The sequence below is a fragment of the Sceloporus occidentalis genome, unplaced genomic scaffold (genome assembly GCF_023333645.1).
Source record: "Sceloporus occidentalis isolate IW3139 unplaced genomic scaffold, rSceOcc1.0.p SCAF_13, whole genome shotgun sequence".
Taxonomy (NCBI): Eukaryota; Metazoa; Chordata; class Lepidosauria; order Squamata; family Phrynosomatidae; genus Sceloporus; species Sceloporus occidentalis.
Genome location: NW_028316993.1, coordinates 14,619,752 through 14,641,682, shown reverse-complemented (window position 1 = coordinate 14,641,682; position 21,931 = coordinate 14,619,752). Strand labels below are relative to the sequence as shown.

The following is a 21,931-nucleotide window of genomic DNA, read 5'->3' as shown; positions in this document are numbered from 1 at the left end:
TGACTTGGCCAAGGGTTTTCCTCTGTATTATTAATCCCCCAGACACTCTGCATTCCACCCTGAAATTTAATTTTTGAAGGCATCCAGTTCATGTCTTGCAAGGAGGGTGCTTTCCTGTTTGATTGGACTATTAATAGGATCATTAATGGTCGATGGAGGTTCTCGCCACTTTTTCAGCGCCATGAAGCTGATCAATAAAGAATAATTTGCTACTTCAGGGAGGGAGTCCCTGAATTGTATTCTTCTCACTCATTTGCTCAAGAGGAACATGCCATAGGCCTGTTACAGACTGCCAAAATAAAGCTGCTTCAGGTCTCTTTGGAGGTATGCTGTTTAAATGATGCATGCATCCTAAGAATCCGGAAGCTGCACCAAAGCTGCACTTCAGTGCTTAGGAATGGAGTGTTGCTTTGGCATGACCTCCGGACTCTTAGGATCCATGCATCATTTAAATAGCATACCTCCAAAGAGACCTGAAGCAGCTTTATTTTGGCAGTCTGTAACAGGCCATAGAAGAATGGGTGAACCTATATGGCAAACCTTTTAGAGACCGAGTGCCTAAACTGCAACCCAAAACCTACCTATTTATCACCAAGTGCCATGTCCCTCTGGCTTTCTAATATTGAACACTGGTGAACTCTGTGCTGGGGCAACGGCACATGCGCCCACAGAGAGGGCTCTGAGTGCCATCTCTGGCACGGATGCCATAGGTTCACCACCACTGACCTATATGGATGCACTCACCAAGGTTCTCCTTCTACTTCAAAGGTCATTCTGACATTCTTTTATAATAAATCAAAAGGGGTTTCCTTCCTTCCATTGATGGAACTTTGTGTATTATTTCAGTGACCAAAACCATTTAATTACTTGATGGTTATGTTACAGCACCCATGTATGTGTGTGTACATATGTAATAATAATAATAATAATAATAATAATAATAATAATAATAATAGTACAGTGCGCCCTTTTTTACGCGGGGATCTGTTCCGCCCCCCCGGATAAAAAAATGTGTATGCTCGAGCCCCATTGAAAGTAATGGGGCTCATGCATGAGGCGGTGGCGCAGCGGCGTGCATGCACCATGGGCATGCGCCCCATTAATCTAAATCGGATGCTCTGCCCCTTGCGTCCCGTGCGCTCCCTCGTGGCCTTCAGCATAGGCTGAAAGCCACGTATAGTGCATCCGCGTATGACGCAGGCACACTGTATGTGTATATATGTACAGTGGGCAGTTGTTATCCACTGGGATTTGGTTCCAGGCCCCCCCCCCCATGGATAACAAAATCATTGGATGCTCAAGTCCCATTAAAAATAATGGCCTAAGCAAAATGATTTCCTTAAATAAAATGGGAAATCAAGGTTTGCTATTTCGAATTTATACTGTTTAAAATATATATCTCTATTTCAAGCTGTGGATGCTTGAATCCATGGATACAAAATCTGTGGGTAAGGAGGGCTGACTCTGTGTGTGTGTGTGTGTGTGTGTGTGTGTGTGTGTGTGTGTGTGTATGGGGAATTGTAGGAGTTGTACATATTTTTCACAAAAAGGCCTGAAATGTAGAAAAATGAGGGTTTTCCCCTCTCACCAGATGTCTCCAGTGTGTCAGGTCGCCAATTCTCGTTGAGGAAAGGAAACATTGCAAGTGTATATCGCATTACTATCTGGTACTCTCAACGTTATCTGAACCGGACTGTGAAAGGAGCAGTTGCATTTATTTAGCCCATGATATGGTATCTATCATGCACGCGTGCAGCCCATCATCCTAGGCCATGGTGAGGCCTTTTTCTTTCGACAAGAAGTGACATAGAACTTGATGTCCAAGTCACTCCTTGTTGGGCCTCTGGTGGACCTAAAATGGTATGTCCACACTGCAAAGTTAGAGCACAAAAAAGAATGGAGGGTATAGGGTGAAGCCATGGTGGTTAAAGCGGTTTCAAACTGCAGTGATTCTGCAGTGTGGACACACTGTCCAGCAGAACCAAAACATGATGAAAATGCCTGACATTAGAGGATCAAAATCATTTTTTCCTAGGAGATGTGGCCCACTATGGTCTACTGTGAGGCCAACATTGTCCCCCGTCCTCACAACAGTTGTCCACCTTTCAGTTAGCCTTTGACTAAGAATGCAGGTAATAGCTATACAAATTGAACTCTGCAGGAGAAGTGGTTGCAAGTATATTTCAGCTTATTTTTCATGTGCTTGAACAAGGGCCAGCTCAACTGAGGGAAGGTGAAGAGCCACAGAAATCACTTTGCTCTGAATCTGTGTGGTATGCAATGTGATGTCTTCAAAAATAGTACTTAAAATATGTATATATGGCCCTGTTCTTTTTGGTTTTGCAGGTTTACAGGAACAAACCTTCCCGCCCCTGTGATCAGCAGCAAAAATTGGCTTCGTCTTCACTTTATGTCGGATGGCAACCACAGGCAAAAGGGCTTCAGCGCACAATACCAAGGTACTTTCAGTCCTCCGTCTTGTTCAGCCTGGCATCTCAAGTCCCCCCAATTCTGATTTAACAAGGAGGATATTTGCAATTCTTTCCCCAATTTCACCATTCCTTTTCTTCCTTCCCCTTGGGTGCATCTACATCAATGCTTCTTAACCTTTGGTCCTCCTGGTGTTTTTGAACTTCAACTACCAGGAGTCCCCACTAGCTTGGCCAACATTGGAATTCTGGGAGGTGAAGTCCAAAACATCTGGAGGATCAAGGTTTGGGAACCACTGCTCTATACTGTAGATGTCATGTAGTTTGATACCACTTTAACTGTGGTAGGTCTTGAGCCTTCCCTGACAAAGCATGATGGTGCTTCACAATACTACAGAAGGATTCCTTAGGAGGGAACCTATGGCAGTTAAAGTGGCATCAAACTGCATTATTTCTACCGTGTAGATGCACCCTTAGTTGGGAATAGGGCCCACCAAGTAGATGGCTTTCATACAAACTAAACCAACTCACAATGAGTGGATATGAAACTGATATTGCAGTCAGCAACAGACTGGCTGCTCCGGAAAGCATAATTTGATTTGTTTTGATAGAGCAACTCCATTATGTATGTGGTTTCCTTTTTGCCTTTGGAATGAGGGCTGGAAAAGGATTTTGTGGGGTTTGAGATGCTCACCCAAAGGACACATTTCACACTGTCAGAGACTTATTGCAAGACAAAATATCCCTTTCCTTCAGCATTTGCTCATTTGCAAGACTTGCAGTATGTTTCAGAGAAATCACATGAACACTATTAAAAGAAAATGTGCTAAAATGCATACAATTTAAAAGCACAAGCATGCTTCAGTTAATGAGGACATGCATATGGTAGAGATAATGCATTAATAACTGTACACATTGTAGACAAATGCATACAGGAATTAAAAAGAAAGCCTCACAATCCAATGAGAATAAATGATAGGACAGAAGGCAGGTGGGATTTGGAGAAACATAATAATGAAATCAGTTCTGAAGATTTGGCATATCCCTGACAAACCATCTTTTGCGTTAATTATGATTGCATTCTCCTGCCGTAACATTATGCAGTAGCAGATTTCAGGTTACGAACTTTATGAATCATCTTTCCAATTTCTAACGTAAAGCTGTTTAGCGGTAATTTTTCCATTGAGCCCTTGCCCCATCACTTGGTTGTTGCCAAGTATTTTTTTTTTAAAGGGAAATCAAAGTCATGTGTGCCGCTTGGCTATTTAAAAAAATACACCTGCTTGAATCGTGCCGTTTTGCAAAAAAAATAGCCAAGGAAAGATTAATGTTATAATTTCCTCCCTGATTAAAGCAAATGTCAGGGGCTCCTAATCCGGCGAGCCTGCGAGAAACCATTTTTCCAGACATAATAGGCTGAGCATTTGGGTGTAAAGTGCTTGAAAAGATAAGTTTCCAAGAAGCCATTCCTCATGTGTCAGGGGACTTAAGGGGTGTAGAGTCAATTCCTCATGCTGCTTTTTAAAAGAGAGGCATGAAGTTTATGCTTCAAAATTAACCGGAGACAGAAAATGCCAACTGAAGGCAAAACTGAGAGAGGAGTGGGCAGATAGATGCCAACCTGGGTAGTCAGCGGCGGAAGGCCAGGAAACTACATCACACCCTTCAAGACCAAAAAAGTAATGTTTCCCCAAAAATGCCCTCTAGAGAACATGGGGGACATTCTCACCATGTTTTGGGGGTCTTCCTGGGCCATTTTATCTATATAGGGGAAACAGGAGAGGGCCTTCTCTGTGGCTTCAAACTCTGGAACTCCCTTCCCAAGCGTTTAATCTGACACCTTCCCTACTCTTTTTCCGCAGACAGATGAAGCTTTATTTAATAGTTTAATCACTTTTTAACCTTTTATTTTGTGAGTGTCAGATTAAACTCCCATCTTCTCGATGTAAGTTTTCTCAGCCAGTTGTTTTCAGTCGAATTACCTACGTAGAACGTGTTAGAATGTCAAAACGTGAGACTAGAATAGTCTTGTTTTATGCAAAGGCCATTGGCCATAAGTAATAAACTTGATTTGACGTGAATAGATAAAAGAGTTTGCTTCCAGACGCCTTTTCCATTTCTTTCTTTCTTTTTTCTGAACTCCATTTTCTTGCATTCCCTTTCCAGTTAAAAAACAAATGGAAATGAAGTCCAGGGGAGTGAAACTGATGCCAAGTAAGGACACGAACCAGAAGACATCTGTGTGTAAGTTTCGCCCGCCATTGCACGCTCAGTGAGACCTTGCGCCTCGGACATCTCATATGACTCTACGGCCGTCTCCAGAACGTTGCCACTCCTTCTTCAGAGTTTTAATGCTTGTTCTCCCCACTTCCTCCCCTGCATTATCGCCTCACTCCCTCCTCCTCCCAGTGCTCCGTATGCAAACACATACTAACTCCGTAAAAAAAGATGCGAGGGGAGGGAAGAGCGGGAGGGACCGTGTGGTGCATATGGTGGGTAGGGGCTCTGTGTAGGGCTTTTGAGGCCTTGGTATCTCTGCTTCTTGTCATAGGCTCAAATAGAGTCATCAAGACCCAAGCCCGTTTTTGACAACCCAATGTATTTGTCTAGCAGAAATGTAAGAGGCCGCGGATCAGTGGTGTGCAAGCGAGCGACAAAGGAACGGCAGTAACTCTAGCGATAATCTGAAATAAGATCTCGCCTCTCTTCCTCTCCTGGTTATTGAACTTCGCTGTGCCTATCTGCTGGAAATCTTCCTAAGAAAGAACAAGTAGCGTTAATAAAAAAGACAACCTGGTGAATATGCACACCGCGGTTGCACTTTATTTAGAAGGGCTGCTTGGCTTTTCGCTGTTGCTAATTTTAAAAAAAACTCTATTAAGAGCCACAATCTGAGATAAATGTTAGTATCACTTTTATTAAGAATAACAATAATTTGCCACTGGATTGTTGCTCTGCTGCAGCTATAAACTTAGTTTCTGTATATCATTGTTTTCTATACATGATGCAAAACAATAACTGCTTCACTCCTTTGTTAAGGACATGGCTTTAAAGTCAAGGCAATCCTTGGGTGAGGAGTCCTACCATAAGTTTCCATAGGCGATATTGGAGCAAGAACTGAGCTGAAGGACGACATGAGACTAGGATTACATATCTGGGTGCATGGATTTCAAAGCCAGGAGAAGTTTGTGACACTTCTGGGCAAGAGAAGATGGTTCATTAGGCCTAGCTTTGGTGTAGACCTAAGGTTACATCTTCCATCTGCCTCTGAGTGCTATGCTTTTGCTTGGTCCTCCATGCAAGGAACTGTATTTGGAGCAACTCTTATTCACAGAGGTCTGCCTACTGTTCAATTTACATTGTCTCCTATTTAGCTTTGAGTGGTACCCTTCCAATGAAGGCTGGCTACTGCTATACAGTATTTGTATACTGACTTAGAAAGCATTGCCATCTTAAAGGGCTGGGAGAACAGGTTATGGATGATGTTTTTGTGATTTGCTAGTTTGGAAATAACTATTTGTGGGCATTCATCTCAGAGAGAGAGATAATAAGAAAGAAGAAGGTATTGTGGACTTGCTCTTTCAAGTGTTATTCTCTGCCATCACTCCATTTTGGTATCGGAGTGGTGGTTGCCCAGGTTGCCTGTTGTTGGGCTGGTAAATGAAGTGTTAAGTGAGAGGTTATGAGCTTTGCAAGAGCTTCACGATGGGAGCATTTAAAAAGCGAGAGGAATGTTCTCAAGGTGGAGCGATGTTACGCAGCTCATCTTAAGGCATAACTCAGTTGAGATGACAGTTTTAACTTTGCTTCTGTTAAGGATATTATTATTATTATTATTATTATTATTATTATTAACCTTTATTTATAAAGCGCTGTAAATTTACACAGCGCTGTACATACAATCTTTTAGTTAGACGGTTCCTAGTTAGATATCATATGGTATGGTGGTCAGCTTTTTCGTTTGGGGATCCTGTCATTAACTACCAAGTGGTTAGCAATTGATTTGTAAGTCTAGCCACTCTGAGGAGAAGATCACCAAAATTCTTATCTTGGTTTCAGGGACAAGAATTGGGGCTGGTGGCTGAACTCCCAGCAACAAAAGGTTGGTGGGGGTTGGATGGATTTTGTAACACCCCCCAAAACTCAAGGGCCATGATAGGTAAGGAGCCTTAACTTGATGAGGCTTTCTGAAAATGAGTATAGCATGGGATGAAGACTACCTGGAGTATTCAGGATGAGTACCGTCTTCCCATGCTCCAGCTGCATGAAATGTTCCTTGCTTGGATGGATCCGTTCATCAAATCCAACTCTTGAACCAAGAGGATCTCACTGTCAGCAGACATCTTTTACAGTGGAGCAGTAGCCAGAGCAGCAAAGATTTTGATGGTTTCCCATAGAGTTTAGAGTCCCTTTTGCTTTTTACACGTATGATGTGGATTCATCTATCTCCCCAGGAGGACGATGCCTTGAAGTCAAGACTGTCATTCTTCCCTGCATTGTTCCTTCATTCTTTCTTGAGTGAGGCTACTAAATACAGTCAGAATGGATCATGGAGGCCAGGGTTCCTGATCTCAAGCAAATCCCTGAGAGGAACTAAAATATGGAGTGACTTTAGCATCCCTGAAGGCAGTTCCACCTCAAAGAGGAGAGCCCCCAGCATGCTACCATGGGGCTAAATCCAGTTGTAGACAGAACTACAGTAGATTGATTAAAATGAATGGGACTTTACTTAGTCACTGCTTATGTAAGTTCCATTTATTTCAATAGGTCCTCAACAGGTCGGACAACTCATACCATCAAGAAATTATTTCACCTAAAGGTTAGGAAGAACTTCTTGCTGGTAAGAGCTGTTAGACAATGGAATGTGAGGCCTTGGAGTGTGTTGGACTTTCCTTCACTGGATATTTTTAAACAGAGGCCAGATGGTCATCTGTCAGGAGGGCTTTGATGGTAGAATCATAGATGGATGATACCTCAAAGGCTTTGATGGTAGAAACATAGAGCTGGAAGATACTCCAAGGACCACCCAATTCAACCCCATTCTACCATGCATTCCTACATGGCAGAATGGGGTTAAATTGGGTGGCCCTTGGGGTATCATCCAGCTCTATGATTCTATTATTCTAACCAGCCTGAGAATAAAATTGCAATGTCAATGTTGGTTATTGTGGTCACAGACCCAGAAGTATACTACAGAAGTTTCAAAAAATCAGACCGCAAATAGTTAAAATATTTATACAATTACATACTTGTAGGTCTTCCATGCCCTTGCTATCTCCATCCATGCTGCCTACAGCAAGGTAGATACTGGATCTTTACATAAGGCATATTCATTTTCTTCATTGTAAATTGATAAAATCAATACAGTACTTTGGAAATATATATTTTGGTTAGTTGGTTTGTGAATCCAAACAAGAATGGCATTATAGTTTTGGGCAGCAAATGCACGTGTGTCTGCCCATTCTCTGCACCTCATTTCTGCTGCTGAGGCTTCACTACACTCTGGTTTATGTCAGGGATGGATCTGACAGATGGGTCTCTTACAAAAAGATGCAGTTTCAGATAGTTCAGAAGCTATCCTTTCTTCTACCGTTACAGCTTCACACATTTCATGAATAGTGCTTAAAATAGGGCAAGCATGCTCTAGCTGAAATTCAGTCATGAACTTGGAAGCTGATGAAGGTATTGATGTAATCTGTACCGTGAATAGGATGAGATGGTCTGCTTCACTTGTTTTTGCAGGGATCAGAAAACGTGATAGTGGGATTTTCTTAAGTTCCTGTTTGTTTGTGTTTACCAAGACCTTTCTATATTGGAACTGTGAGCACAAAATATATGATTTTTCAGTTGGTGGGAAAATATAGGACTAGCTGTGTTGGCCAGAAAAGAAATTCCCAAATCGTTTATGACGGCAATCAAAAAGGCACAGGAATCTGTGCAAGGTTTAAAGATTGCCAGAAGACCTTTCACACTGTACCATTATTGTACTTTGATTGCAATTTGACTGCTATGGTTTCATCCCATGGAATTCTGGGGCTTGTAGTTTGGCAAGGCACTAGATCTCTTTTTCTGGGAACTCTAAATACCCCTCCCTAAACTGCAAATCCCAGCATTCCATGGGATGCAGTCATGGCGATTAAAGTGGAATTGCAGTGCAGCAATTGTGTAGCGTCAAAAGGGCTTAAGTCTCCATCAGTCATTCGCTTGGAAAGCTTGAATGCTTGTTCAGGTCAGTGCACCTTTTTGCTTGTATGGATATTGGAAGTTGGAAGTTGACTGAAACTAAGCTGAGGTTTCAGGCCAAGGTCCTGTTTGACACTGGTGTAGCATAAAACTCATCCAGAATATTTATGCAGTGCCCCCAGAAGCAAATAAATGTTCCTTTTGTCCGCTATGCAACAACAACTGAATAGCACCCATGAATGCCTGGTGTCCACTCAGTGGTTGGGGAGTAGATTTGCATCCCAGCACCATGCAGCTGTTATTGGGCAGCTGGGAAGAAGAAGAAGTCTTTGCCCTGCTGGCTCCTCTCTTCTCTGCAATTGCACAGAGAGAACCACTGCACAAAAAGGGAAAAGGTATGAGGACTTTTCCTTTCCAGAGCTGGCATTGGTAAGATAACGGGTGGAAAAGGGAAGGGAGAAAAGGAGGGAACAAGAGTTTAGAGGTGGTAACAAAAATTGTGCTAAATTCATACTACCGGACCTGCACCGCCTCTCCTTTAACCTCATGGAAAATATTTAAATCTTCTGGTGAGACTTTGAGCTTGAACAGACAAACCAAAATAAAGCTGCTTTGGGTCACTTTGGAGGTATGTTGTTTAAATGTTGCATGCATCCTAAGAGGCCAGAAGCCATGACAAACCCATGCTCATGTCCTAAGGACTGGTGCGCAGCTTTGATGCAGCTTCTGGTTTCTTAAGATGCGTGTGTCATTTAAACAGCGTACCTCCAAAGTGACCCGAAGCAGCTTTATTTTGGCCTGTCTCTTTGTGACAAGCCACTGTTTGCTGTTTCATTTCAATGTGGGGAACTGTGGTTTGTACACGGTATCAAACCTGGATCAATATTAAATGACTAGGTAGGATACCTTGGAGGTTTTTTTTAACTTTACTTATGATTTATATAAACCACAGTTGCTGTTTATTTGGATAAAAGAGGTGTCAGCAAATTGTTAGAGAACCTATATCATATCCTTCACATGCACGAAAAAGGAAGACAAGTGTTCAAGCCTGTGACTCATTGTCCTGGCATTGTAATGCCAAACCCTGATCTAGTGTTTGGTCTGAGTTAGTCTAATCTCTTCCGGGGTTTACTAGAAGCAGAAACTTCGGGGAAGAAGTAAGAGAGACCGTTTTCAAGAGCTCCTGGACGTGTGCTAGTTAAGTGAACTCAATGTTCTACTGGATCCAACTGGATCCCATGCTATTACATCTTCATATAGCTACAAGAGATCTGACCTTCAAAGGACATATGTGATGTGAAGTCGAAGGCTTTCATGGCCGGCATCCGTAGTTTTTTGTGGGTTTTTTGGGCTATGTGGCCATGTTCTAGAAGAGTTTATTCTCGACGTTTCTTCTGAAGATGCCAGCCACAGATGCTGGTGAAACGTCAGGAATAAACTCTTCTAGAACATGGCCACATAGCCTGAAAAACACTCAAAAAACGATATATGTGATGATTTAGAAGATCAGTGTTCTTGGTTGGATGTCTTTGGACGATCTTATCTCCCTTCTCCAGGGAAACAGGGGGGATTTAGTTTTGCTCAAGTGCTTTGCTGGCACGGTCTCTCAAATATGGAATTTGAAACATTGTGCTTTTGACGTTGGTTTTTAGGTCCTCTTCAGATATGAGGTTCCCACATATTTAATTTATGTGTGACCTGTTTGTTTCTTCATCAAAATATATGTATCCTACCCTACATCTTATGATCTCAGAGGGATGTGGGATAAAATCAGTATTATCATGGCTACATGTCTTTAGAAGAGTCATTGAGAAGAACAGTGGTCAGTAGATCACAATAGGATGGAAATGTATTTCTTGGGTTTCAACGCTCTCAAAGTAGTGCCTGCAACTGATCCCGAGACGTGTTATGAGAAAATGTACCCTGAACCGTGTGCCTTGGCACAATAGGAAACCTATGAGCTACCTCTGAGAAATTGTGTGGAAACCCCCTTTCCTTGTCTTTCCTCCCCATCAGAACAACTGGAGGCTAAAATAGGCCTTAGTCCACAAGAAATGTTGTGTAAATTTTGTGCAAATCAGTGAGCAAATACAGGCTTTGAAAAAATAATGCAAGACAAGGATGGTAAGAAAATGAAGGTAGAAGAAACTCATGAAATCTCAGATTGAGAGTTTTCCAAAGCTCCACTATTTGCCCTCCGTGAACAGAAGGAAAGGATCGATGTTAGCAAATGTCATTCAGTTTTGCTAAGAGGTTGTGGGCTCTTTTACCTTAGTTATATGTGGTGGCTAAAGTTTTGTACTTGTTTAACTTTGACAAAAGATGTGGGCTTGGTCAGAATGGCCACAATATGGGATTTTCCAGTGCGGCTCCAGAATGCAAGTAGGAAGAAGTGAGGGAACATTAACTCCCAGATGTTTGGGACATCAGCTTTCACAGTTCCATAGTAGTGGCCATGCAAGGCGGGGAGGATAGATTTAAGACCCAAAACATCTGGAAGACAAGCCCCCCCCCCCCCCGTTCTGTATCACTGATACTATATTCAGCCCAGCTGTAGTGGCAGCGAACTGTTAGGATCTTGGCCATTGTGTTTTGATAGTGTTCTTTGCTCACATTGTAGGGATGTATTTTTCCCTTAAATCTTTTGCTTGAGGGATGATGAATTTTAGCAATTTTTTTCCTACTATGAGAAATTTTTTGAAAACTGCAGTTTTTGAAGAATATTTGCAATCTGAGACTTATTCTGTGAAAATTTTGCATTGGGTATTTTTTTTACGCCGAAGACGGCATTTTCAGCACAGGAAGCAGCTTTTTCTGCGCTGAAAACAAATAAAGTACAATACACTCAGCCTTTCATATCCACATATTCTTTATTCATGGATTCAACCATCCACGGATCGAAAATATGTTTATATATATGTTCCCAAAAGCAAACCTTGATTTTGCGACTTTATATAAGGGACATCATTTCACCATTGTTTTAATGGGATTTGGGGATCCACGGATTTTGCTGTCCAAGGGGAGTCTTGGTACCAAACCCCAGCGGATGCCAAGGGGCCACTGTAGAAAATGAATATGAAGAACATGTGTAGAAATAGTGTGTTCTGTGCAGAAAATGCGGTTATTCCATAGCCACCTCTAAAAAATACCGTTCTGTAGGTGAAACTCGAAGAGTAGTTTGTCATGGAATTACTCTTGCCCTTGGCAGGAATTTTCCTCTGTTTGTTAGCAGCTGTGTCCCTTTGACTTTTTAAAGTGTTTTGTTGTAGAGCTGCCAAACATTGAAAAACTGAGAGAGAGCCTCTGAGGAATAATGGGCTGCTTGTAACCTCTTTAAAGAAAGAGCCTATTTTCTTTTAACTAAAGACGCTGCTTTGCCCAGACGGTAGGAAATTCATTAATCTTGCGGCCGATATTTAACAAAATAAACAAACCTCACCTGATGGGACGCTAGTGCCACAAACACACACACACACACACACACACACACGCCACCAAGAAAAACGGATAATTGAAATCCCTTTATTAATGTGGTGCACAGAGCAAAGGAGCATGACCAGGTCAGTTTTGTGAGTGCAAAGAAAGTGCAAACCTGCCTTGAATCCCATTGTGGGAGAAAGGCAAGATAGAAATCCTTGAATTAAATAAATAAATACAATTGGTTGTGTTTAAATCAAAATGTGGATTAGCAGTCATTCATTCTTTCATTCATTCATTCATTCATTCATTCATTCATGTATATGAGGGACGTAGGGATAGCCAGAACAGGGGTCAACCACATGCTGCCTATGGACCTCATGAGGCCGACCAGTAGTTACTGAACCCCTCTCACATTTCCAGTACACTTCAAAGCTTCATGCACAGTGATGGCACGAAACAAACAAGGTTATTCTTGTCATGTTGCATGTGGGCTGTATCTTGTTCCCTTTCTTTTCGCATATCTTCTTTCCCAACAGAAGAACCAACATCACTATATAGGCCAGGTTCCCATTTAACGGTTGTATTGCACAAATGTCTGCCAGCATAGCCATGCTGCAATGCTGGATCTTGTTGTGTGGCTATTTATACAGTGGGCAGCATGGCCATGCACAATCCCATTGCTCAAGAATCAATCTGACTCTCTAACCCCTAGTAAGGACTGCATTTATGAAATCTCTTAAGTGGGACTGCTAAGTTCACGTTGTGGTTTATGGAGGAGTCATAGAGCTTGAACAACCCTGGATAGGATGCTCCCATTTGTAACACTCCAAAGGGAGTGAAACTATTGGTGTAATGGCATTTACACCAGTATAAATCCCAAACAGGATTCTGCCCCACGTCTTTAGACTAGAATCACAGGACGGGGTTTTTGTGAATATTTCCTTTGAGTATACCCTAACCTTGGAGAAAGACATACCATAAGGCTTCCCAGCCAATTGCCCCACAACAATATGTGTTTCTGTGAGCACATGTATTGATGCACAGCAGTATATGCAGATGCAAGCAAATGGTCTCCAATTTGAAGTATTAATCCATACTTGTAAAAGATAGCTGGAACTTCCTATGACCTGCAGCTATTTTGTTGTGCTTGCATATATTAAAGTTTGGTGGAGTGACCCATCCATTCATGTTGTTTGAAAAATGTCCAGCGACAGATTGAAAAATGTCCAGTGACAGATGCTATAATATCCATGAAAAGCTGTGGTGAATGGGATGACCTGAGGGTTGGTTGGTTGGTTGTATGAATGGACCATTCTGTAGGGCCTATGTGGGCACATATATCTAGGTAGAAATGCTTTGAGAGCATATGTGCTAAAGAGGTAGATCTCTATCCCAATGAATAGATGAATGATTTGAGTGAGTGGAGATAAGGTTTGCCTGGAAACTGGGGAAAGGAAGAGGTGGAAGTAACCCAGAATTGTTACAGAATTTAAGGACTGCGACATCTCTTAAACCTTGTATGGTGTTACAGAGAAGGTTGTTGGTGTTTTATTTTTCCTTTCTCATATTTGTGCTGAAGAGTTGCATACCCTGCATGAGAGAAAACAATGATGAACGTTGTGCATCGCCCAAGCAACTTTGTGAAGGCTTCTTCACACTGTGTTCTTTCAGGCAGGCACCCAACATATATTCTACATAACTTTCAAAGTGTAATGTGTTAGCATGATAAGCACTGTTCTATATGAATGTGATAAAACTATCCAGTTCTTGATCTTCTGGCCAGTCCAGCCAACCAACAAGTTTCCTTCAGAGTCAAGAGGCCTGGCAGCCATTGTACTGAACAGTGAGAGAACTGGCCAAAAGGATACTAGAGCTTGAAACCAGAAATTGGTCAATATATTTTGTGGTCTTGGGTTCTCTCTAAAAATGTCCTGATATCATCACCTCCTGGTCTCATCACACATCGGGCACTATGGTGGGACATTCCAGTTGTGAGCATAGGCCAACTTGGACCCCAACACCTGTGGTTATAAGCATGTGTATCATACCACTGATGGTTGTCCAGGTGCCAGGGTTGGTAAAAGCTCTCTGCAATATGATTGCTCAAGGGCAGATTTTTCATTTCCGTCATGTCATGTGTGTAACCCACCTACGTATCGGACAAGATCCACTCTTCACTGCTGTCTTCATTCCTGTCGATACCATTTTAGAGTTGCTTTGGGGGTCCTCTCTAATGCGTAGGTGCATCATTTTGGTAGGCCAGTCACGGTGGGGTTGAGGCATGCTCATGTGTGCTTTCATGCTCGGTTGCTTTTGCATTCATTGCTAAGAACTTCCACATTTCCTTTTCACCCACCTGCCCCCCAATGCAACGTGAGACCTTTGAGCCACGTCGTCTTCAACCACATCATGGTGCAAAGACATGGTTGGGAGCGGGGAAACATGACAGGAAAAATATACAACAAATCTCAGGTGACGGAGCATGACATTAATCCAGTAGATGCTAATGTGTTTAATTGTTTGTCCTGACTTTTTTATGAAAAAGATGAAAGCCAGAGATTGTAGGTGAAAGCAAAGTATTTGCTACAGTTATCTTGCATCCATACCATTTTGAAATACTTGTTTCCTGGATGGCTCTTGACATGTTTGAAGGGTTGCAAAGAACGTAGGTTTTGGGGTGGGCACTGGTGCATGGATGATAATGTTCCAACTATTGATGTCAGTTGTCTCCTTGTGCTGCTTCTTTGCATAGGTTTTCCACAGTCAAACTAAATTGCAAACTCTGAAACCCTCTGACTGGCATCTGTTCTCCTCTCCCCCCATTTCCCTACATACTTTTGACGTCATATTCTACTACTTTTTATTTCTTGATCCATTTATTTAGCTGTGCCTCTCATTAACATCTGCTGTTGAGGGTTGGTGGGGCTGTCTGTATCTTCTGCATCTTGTCCACAGGTGTATTTTAAATAGATGGCTCTGGAAATGTGCCCTTTAACTGGGGCCTCTGTGCGAAATGTGGGATTCCTTGATGTGGAGGAGGGTTGTCTGCTTCAGTTGGTTGGGGGGAAGCCCAAGCTGAGTCTTTATTTCCTAAGTAGAAGGAGTAGATGGAGGGGCAGGAGGAAAATGCATACACATACACACACCTTTCCAACTTGTAATTCCCCATGTTCGCTCTCTGCATCCACCAACACTGAGACGGTTGATATTTGAAAAGAGCAAACAAATGATGTCTTCTATTTCTGTATGTGCTGTTTTTTCTTGCTTTGTAGTAACGCAGGTCGGGGTGTCCCAGGGACATAACATGTGTCCAGACCCTGGGATTCCAGATCGAGGCAAACGGATAGGCAACGATTTCAGGTGAGAAGGAGTGTTGTTTCTTTTCATCCACCATATCTTTCTTTCCATCTTTTTTCAGACTGTTCAGGGTCCTATCAAAGACCCTTGACTGCAAATGTTGCCTCCTTCCATTTTTTTTCTTTTTAAATGTATTCAGTAAAACTCAGAGGAAATACACCTTCGCACAGCATACATTTCTCACCATGAGGTTGGACCAGACTAAGATGCATTTTGAAGAGATCAACAGATATCCCTGAGGGGCATGTTTCTAAGGGACATATACATGGCTAGAGAAGGGCTAGTGAACTGGTTCCCAAACTTGGGTGTCACCATATTGATAGACTTCAACTCCTGGAAGCTCCAGTGTGCAGGAAGAGATTTTCATACTCTTGGGGAACCCTCTCCACCTCGATTTGTTTATTAAATAACCCCTACAAGTTGTGGGGAAATTCAAAGATGGGATGGGTCATTTAGACTTTGCTCGTGTACTGCATAAACTGAGATCTAGGTTATCTGAAAATCCCAGTGCACCCTAGAACCAGAACCACGCTAGAACCGTATTAGAGCATGCCAATGTGCTTCGTCAGCTGGGTGTTTTCTCAAAACAGGGGCCATGGAGTTCATTGAGCAAGTTGGTTTGTCCCAGCTAGGTACACCCATTGAATCATTTGGATTTACCTACATGTTGCTTTATCGTTCAACAATTGCTTGCATGGGTCTATGCCAACCATTCATATCAAGTCCTTAGTATGTTGTGGTTGTTTGTGTGATCTTTGCAAAGATTCCTCCAGCTTCACACTTAATTTTTATTATAATTTCTGTATGCCTTTCTTTCTTCCCCCCCCCCCCCCCCATGCCTCTTTATTTGGGTACTGGAGCTCTTCCTTCAAAAGGGGGGAAATGTGAGATCTCAGGTAAAATTTCAAGGTGGATTTGAACCCAATTTTCTGAGTCCATTCCTGATGACCAATTATATGGTTGACTTTTTCCTCCAGTTTGCAAGTGTAGATGGTCAGGGCTGGTTATCATGTGCCAATGGCAGATGGTAGCTTTCGTCCCAGTGAGCTGGTCAATATACTCTGGGTCCAAAGTTTGAAAGACCCATCCAAGATGTTGAATGCTTCCCCCCACTGGACACTGGCAGACACTGGAAGGCAACCACCCACTGCAACTGCTTCTGCAGATAGATAGATAGATAGATAGATAGATAGATAGATAGATAGAGATAGAGATAGAGATAGAGATAGAGATAGAGATAGAGATAGAGATAGAGATAGAGATAGAGATAGAGATAGAGACAGAGACAGAGACAGAGACAGAGATAGAGATAGAGATAGAGATATATTTGGCCCTCAAACCCCTCTAACAGGTGTGAAGGACATTTTGACATATTCCTCATAGGGGAATTTTAAGCGCAAGAGGGCCTTGTTTTTAGCAACAAGAAGTGACTGGTAGTCATACACACACACACACACACACACACACACACACACACCTTTCCTGGGCCCAAAATGGTTCAGAAGGCATGGTGAAAATGCTCCAATGCCCCACGGAGAATATTTGGGGATTTAAAAAAAAATTAAAATGACCCACAAAAACAGTCCTAAACCACACTGCCTTAAAGTAAGCAGAATGGGCTTTTCATCATACGTGTGAGTGAGCCAGAATTGGTGGGACTTTAGATCAATATTTAATTTTATTCTTCTGCTGACTGCTATTTTGCTCGCTTCAAATGTGTCTCCATTTTCAACACCACCACCGCCACCTATTTATCTATCTATAGAAACCTGGGCTGGAACCAAATAAATAATGATGTCCCGGGAAGGGATATAATGAAGTGAGGAAGGCAGTTCACTTAGCAGCATCAAAAGACCTTAACAACCCTGATCCATCTGAGATATGGAATATATGAAACTGCTTGATAGGGAATCAGAGCATTGGTCTGTTGCTCCCAGTAATTTTCCAGAAGGCTTCAAGGAAGGTTGTTTCCTCCTTCTCCTCCTGTATAGAGTTCTCTCCTCATTGAACCAGAAAACAAGGACTTAAGATGTGGCAAGCTATTTGCCATGCCAGCAAAGCATGATGTATTGCTTTATTATTTCCAAGAAAGCAAGAGCTTGGGGATGTCACTGTAAGGTCTCTTTCAGAGCTTGAGAATGTTGCCCCCCCCCCCACTTCTTTTTTGGACTACACCTTTCCAAATTTCCTAACCACCGTGGGAATAAAAAAAATATTGACAGGCTTTCCTAGGCTCCACAAAACACCTTATACTTTTGGTTAGGGCCAACTCTGTACTGCCCATGTTTAGCATCAGGTGGAAAAAATCCCCGTTTAAATGTCTCAAACCTATTCCTGATAGATGCCACAAACTTCACAGGCACTTTTAAAATATCACACCACACTATTATTGTTGTAACGGTACAGTTGTGTGTGTGTCTACTAAGAAGTAAGTCCATCTGATTTCAATGGGACTTACTTCCGGGTAAGTCTTTATGGGATTCCAGTGTATGACAACAGTGAATGTGTAAATGGGTTGACCATTTGAGGCAATAAGAGACTAGTATTCCCACAATGGGTTTTCAAGTGAACCCATTTGTAAGGCGGTTGAATGACCAGATAGCCAAAGTCCAAGCTTATCCATGTTCTAGCTGTGTTGCGATATCTAACTATCCTTGAGAATTCATGCTTAGCGTAGGCCCAGTTGGGGGGAAATGCCAATGCGTTTGGTAAATCCTTCTGCCTTGCTGTCCAGCTTGTCTTGCCCATCCTGAACCATTGCAATGCAGTAGGTTGCTGTTGGTCACAAGTGTCCAGTCCTTTAGATGTGCTGAAATAGCTTCCCTTCTATCTTCCAGGCTAGGCTCCAGCGTGCAGTTCACCTGCAATGAAGGCTATGATGTGCAGGGCTCCAAAAGCATCACCTGCAAGAAGCTGAGTGGCATGATAGCAGCCTGGAGCGACCAGAGGCCCGTGTGTAGAGGTGAGACAAGAAACCATGCCGTGTTAAATCCTCTTGAGTTTGACAGGAAAGTGGTTTCAATTTCCACCTTCTTGGGGGTTCATTATAAGCAAGAAAAAGCAGGCAGTGGGGATGTGGGAAGAAATAATGGCTCCGTGAACTGCGTCAAGCACACTCTGTCGGGGATGCCTTTTCAGGGATAACATCCAATAACCTAACTTGCCAAGAACCCTGGCTGACCATTAATTCTGCAATGTGTGCAACCTACAAGGGGCTGAGGTTGGCTAAATTGCTTCTCCTTCTTTGTCTTTCTAAACTCATGTTTCTCTAAAAATCACAGATATATGGACAAGGAGCTTCTTCCAAAATCAGACATGCCCTTTTGGTTGAAGCAGCTCTGAGCAATGTTTGCAAAATATCTTAAATAGCATCAAATTTCTAGTTCACTGGGGAAGGGAAGGGTCCCCCCCCCCCCCAATTTACTGGGGTAAGAGGGAACAGAATTTGGAAACAGTACTTTTTGGGACAACAGTGCCCAAATGTTTGGCTAATTCAGAGCATGAAGTCACCCTCTGTGAACTTAACAACTTCCAGGATACCAACAAGTGAAGGTGTGGTCTCTCCAATCCATTATTCCTTGGCAAAACTGAAAGAAATGGGAAGAACAAGAAGGATCATTTCCTTAGCGAAGTTCAGGATTGTACAAAAGTAAAATCGCTAGGGCCTGTCATAAAAGACATGCTAAAATGTTGTGATAGACCAATATCACTAAAAACATTGGCTCTGATTCTATACCATGGTCTATGTTGCATAATTTTACCTATACTTAGCTATGTGGTAGAAGCGCTATGGATCCCTCATAGTTAGTTGTGAAGATACTTATCAGGGTAATGTCAAAAGCATCCTGATGTGCATCAAGCTCTACTGATGCACATTGGCATTTCCAAGACAATGGCCTGGTGTGCACTCGGAGTGCCCAATGTGCATTGGTGTCTTTGACAATGACAAACATACTTTGACTGGTGTTACATGTTTTAGGGTTAATCAATGACATTTCTAAGTGTTTTGATGAGAATGATTTTTCCCCCAGTTATATTCTCAGTTGTTATTGTCATCCATTTATCTGTCTCAAGTCAATTCTGACTTATGATGACCCGAAGGTGAACCTATCATAGGGTTTTTTGGGCAGGATTTGTTGATATGAGGTTTGCCACTGCCTTCCCCTGAGGCTGAGAGAATGTGACTTGCCCAAAATCATCCAGTGGGTTTCCATGGTCAAGCCAAGATTCGAATCCAGGTGTCCAGAGTCATTGTCCAGTGCTCAAACCACCACACCACACTGTCACTTCTCCCTGGTAATGAGGGCTGATAATATTTCATATATATATATATATATATATATATATATATATATAGAGAGAGAGAGAGAGAGAGAGAGAGAGAGAGAGAGAGAGAGAGAGAGAGAGAGAGGGGCAGGGCTGATGAAAGTAAAAGTCAATCATATTACCTGGTTCTAGTGTTTTGGAAGGAGATTCAGGGCCCAACTCTGTCACATCTGTTTTTGTCTTTTGTGACAGTGTCACAAATGATTTGTCCATCATTTGTGACATCCATTGTAAAACGACTAAATTATGAAGGGATAATACTGTATATACTCATGCATAAGTCTAGAAACTGAGGTCAAAAAATGGACCCCAAAAACCTGAGTCGACTTATCCATGGATCAATGTAAGCATTGTATATTAACTCTTGCTTAAAAGAAGGAACCATTTACTGGTGAAAAGCAATAGTATAATATGTAAAGCACTGATCCCTCTACTCTCTCATCCATCCATTCTTAAGAGTAAGCACAAAGAGTTATGTTTGCTGGACCTTTGTAAGTTCTTTGACATTGTTTTGCTTTGCTTCATCTTTTAGATCCTTTGCTATATGCCCCTAAATTTTATCCTCGACTTATCCACGGGTCATAGCAAAATACATAATTTTGGTCCCAAAACCTGTCCTCGACTTGTACACGAGGTCAACTTATAGTCGAGTATATACGGTAATACTCTACAAAATTCTGTGCATTGTTGGCCAATAGAGACTCTATCAGGAAAAAAAGTCCCATTGAGACTCTGAACAACCAATGCTGTTTGGTCCAGTTTCCCCCAGACCATTGCCCATGAACACATACACCCAAGAGCAAACAGAAATAACTCTGTATTTGTCTGCACTCTCTCTCAAAAGTCTGCAATCTGCCCACTCCTGGTGTATACAATACTCGGCTCAAGAGATTCCATATCAGAGCTTGGGAAAAAACACTTCAGGTGGTTTACAATGCCTGGAAGCCCTCAGCTAAAGCGACTTGTGATATTACCCTACTGTAGAAAATATGCGGCTCAGATGATCAAAATTGCCCTCTTGCCACCTACCTCTGTGAACTGCCCTTGCTTAGTAGTAGAGTACATATTTTCCATGCAGGAAGATTGAAAGATTGGCACCTCCAGAACAGGAATGAGCACCTGAAACCCCAGAGAGCTTCTTCCAGTAAGCATAGACAATTCTTGTGTTGAAAAATACCCTCTTTACCAGTCTTGGCAATACCGATGCCCATGCTGGTAGGAGGATTTGGGGACATGCAATCCAAAAATGTAAAGGTAGCATTGGAAAGGTTCTATAGAAAGAAGTTTTTCTTTTAAGAAAAATTTAAAAACGCATTTATTTCGGTTGGCCTTCCCACCTTAGTTAATTGTTCTTTTCTCTGCCCCTTGCCTTTTTCCTTTTGACCCCGGACCATCGTAAATTGATTTTTTTCCTTTTCTTGCCCTTGACATGTGTATTTTACTGATTCCTGTCCCCATTCCTCGTAGCAATGATTTTAACCTTTATATTGTAATTGTTTTATTTTGTATTGTAATGTTTTAACCCTTGTAAGCCGCCTTGATCATCTCTATGGAAAGGCGGGGTAAAAATAATAATAATAATTATTATTATTATTATTATTATTATTATTATTATTAAGTTCTGGTCAGCATAACGAGAACGAAGCAAGATGGACAGTAGTTGTCTGACAGTATAAAGCAGTTATTTTATATATATTTTTCCCTCGGAGATAAATGATAATTCAGAATAGATGCGGGATACGTTGCCTCTCAACCACATTGTCTGGTAAATTGGAATCCCAGCCTGAAATTAATGGTGATCCTGTCATCAAGCCATCAGATTTCCCCCAGCCACCCTCAAAAGGGAATGTTCTTTGTGAAGTGCATTCTTCTTCTTATCTTCTTAATTTTTCCTCTCCCCGTCCCCAACACACTCGCACAGAGACGGGCTCGATTTTATCCAAAATCTGTTCTTCCAAAGGGCCACCACCTCCATTATCCCAGAGTACATTTCCCAGACTTAATTCAACTGATTTCTATGAAATATTTATGGTATTGGGATTTGATTAGGCCTCCAGGCTGAGCATGGGTGAAGGGAATAAAAGCCCATCACGCTCTCTGTAAGGAAAACCACACTGCAATACGGATTTAATAGAGTTGCCAAGGACCTACTTAGCTGCCAAGCCTGATTCTCTGCTGAATTCTCTTCTCCGCTCATTTCTTGGAGGGTGGGAGAG

At 42.1% G+C, this 21,931-nt stretch overlaps 1 protein-coding gene across 1 annotated transcript in view; it reads left to right on the top strand.

Moving 5' to 3' along the window:
* Positions 1-21,931, top strand: part of LOC149305054 (CUB and sushi domain-containing protein 2-like) — a 460,431-nt gene that overhangs the window by 253,802 nt on the left and 184,698 nt on the right. The window contains exons 6-9 of the mRNA XM_089478213.1: positions 2,347-2,459; positions 4,596-4,673; positions 15,305-15,392; positions 18,227-18,351. Of these exons, the coding sequence (XP_089334339.1) occupies positions 2,347-2,459; positions 4,596-4,673; positions 15,305-15,392; positions 18,227-18,351 (404 nt within the window). The remainder of the gene's footprint in view (positions 1-2,346; positions 2,460-4,595; positions 4,674-15,304; positions 15,393-18,226; positions 18,352-21,931) is intronic.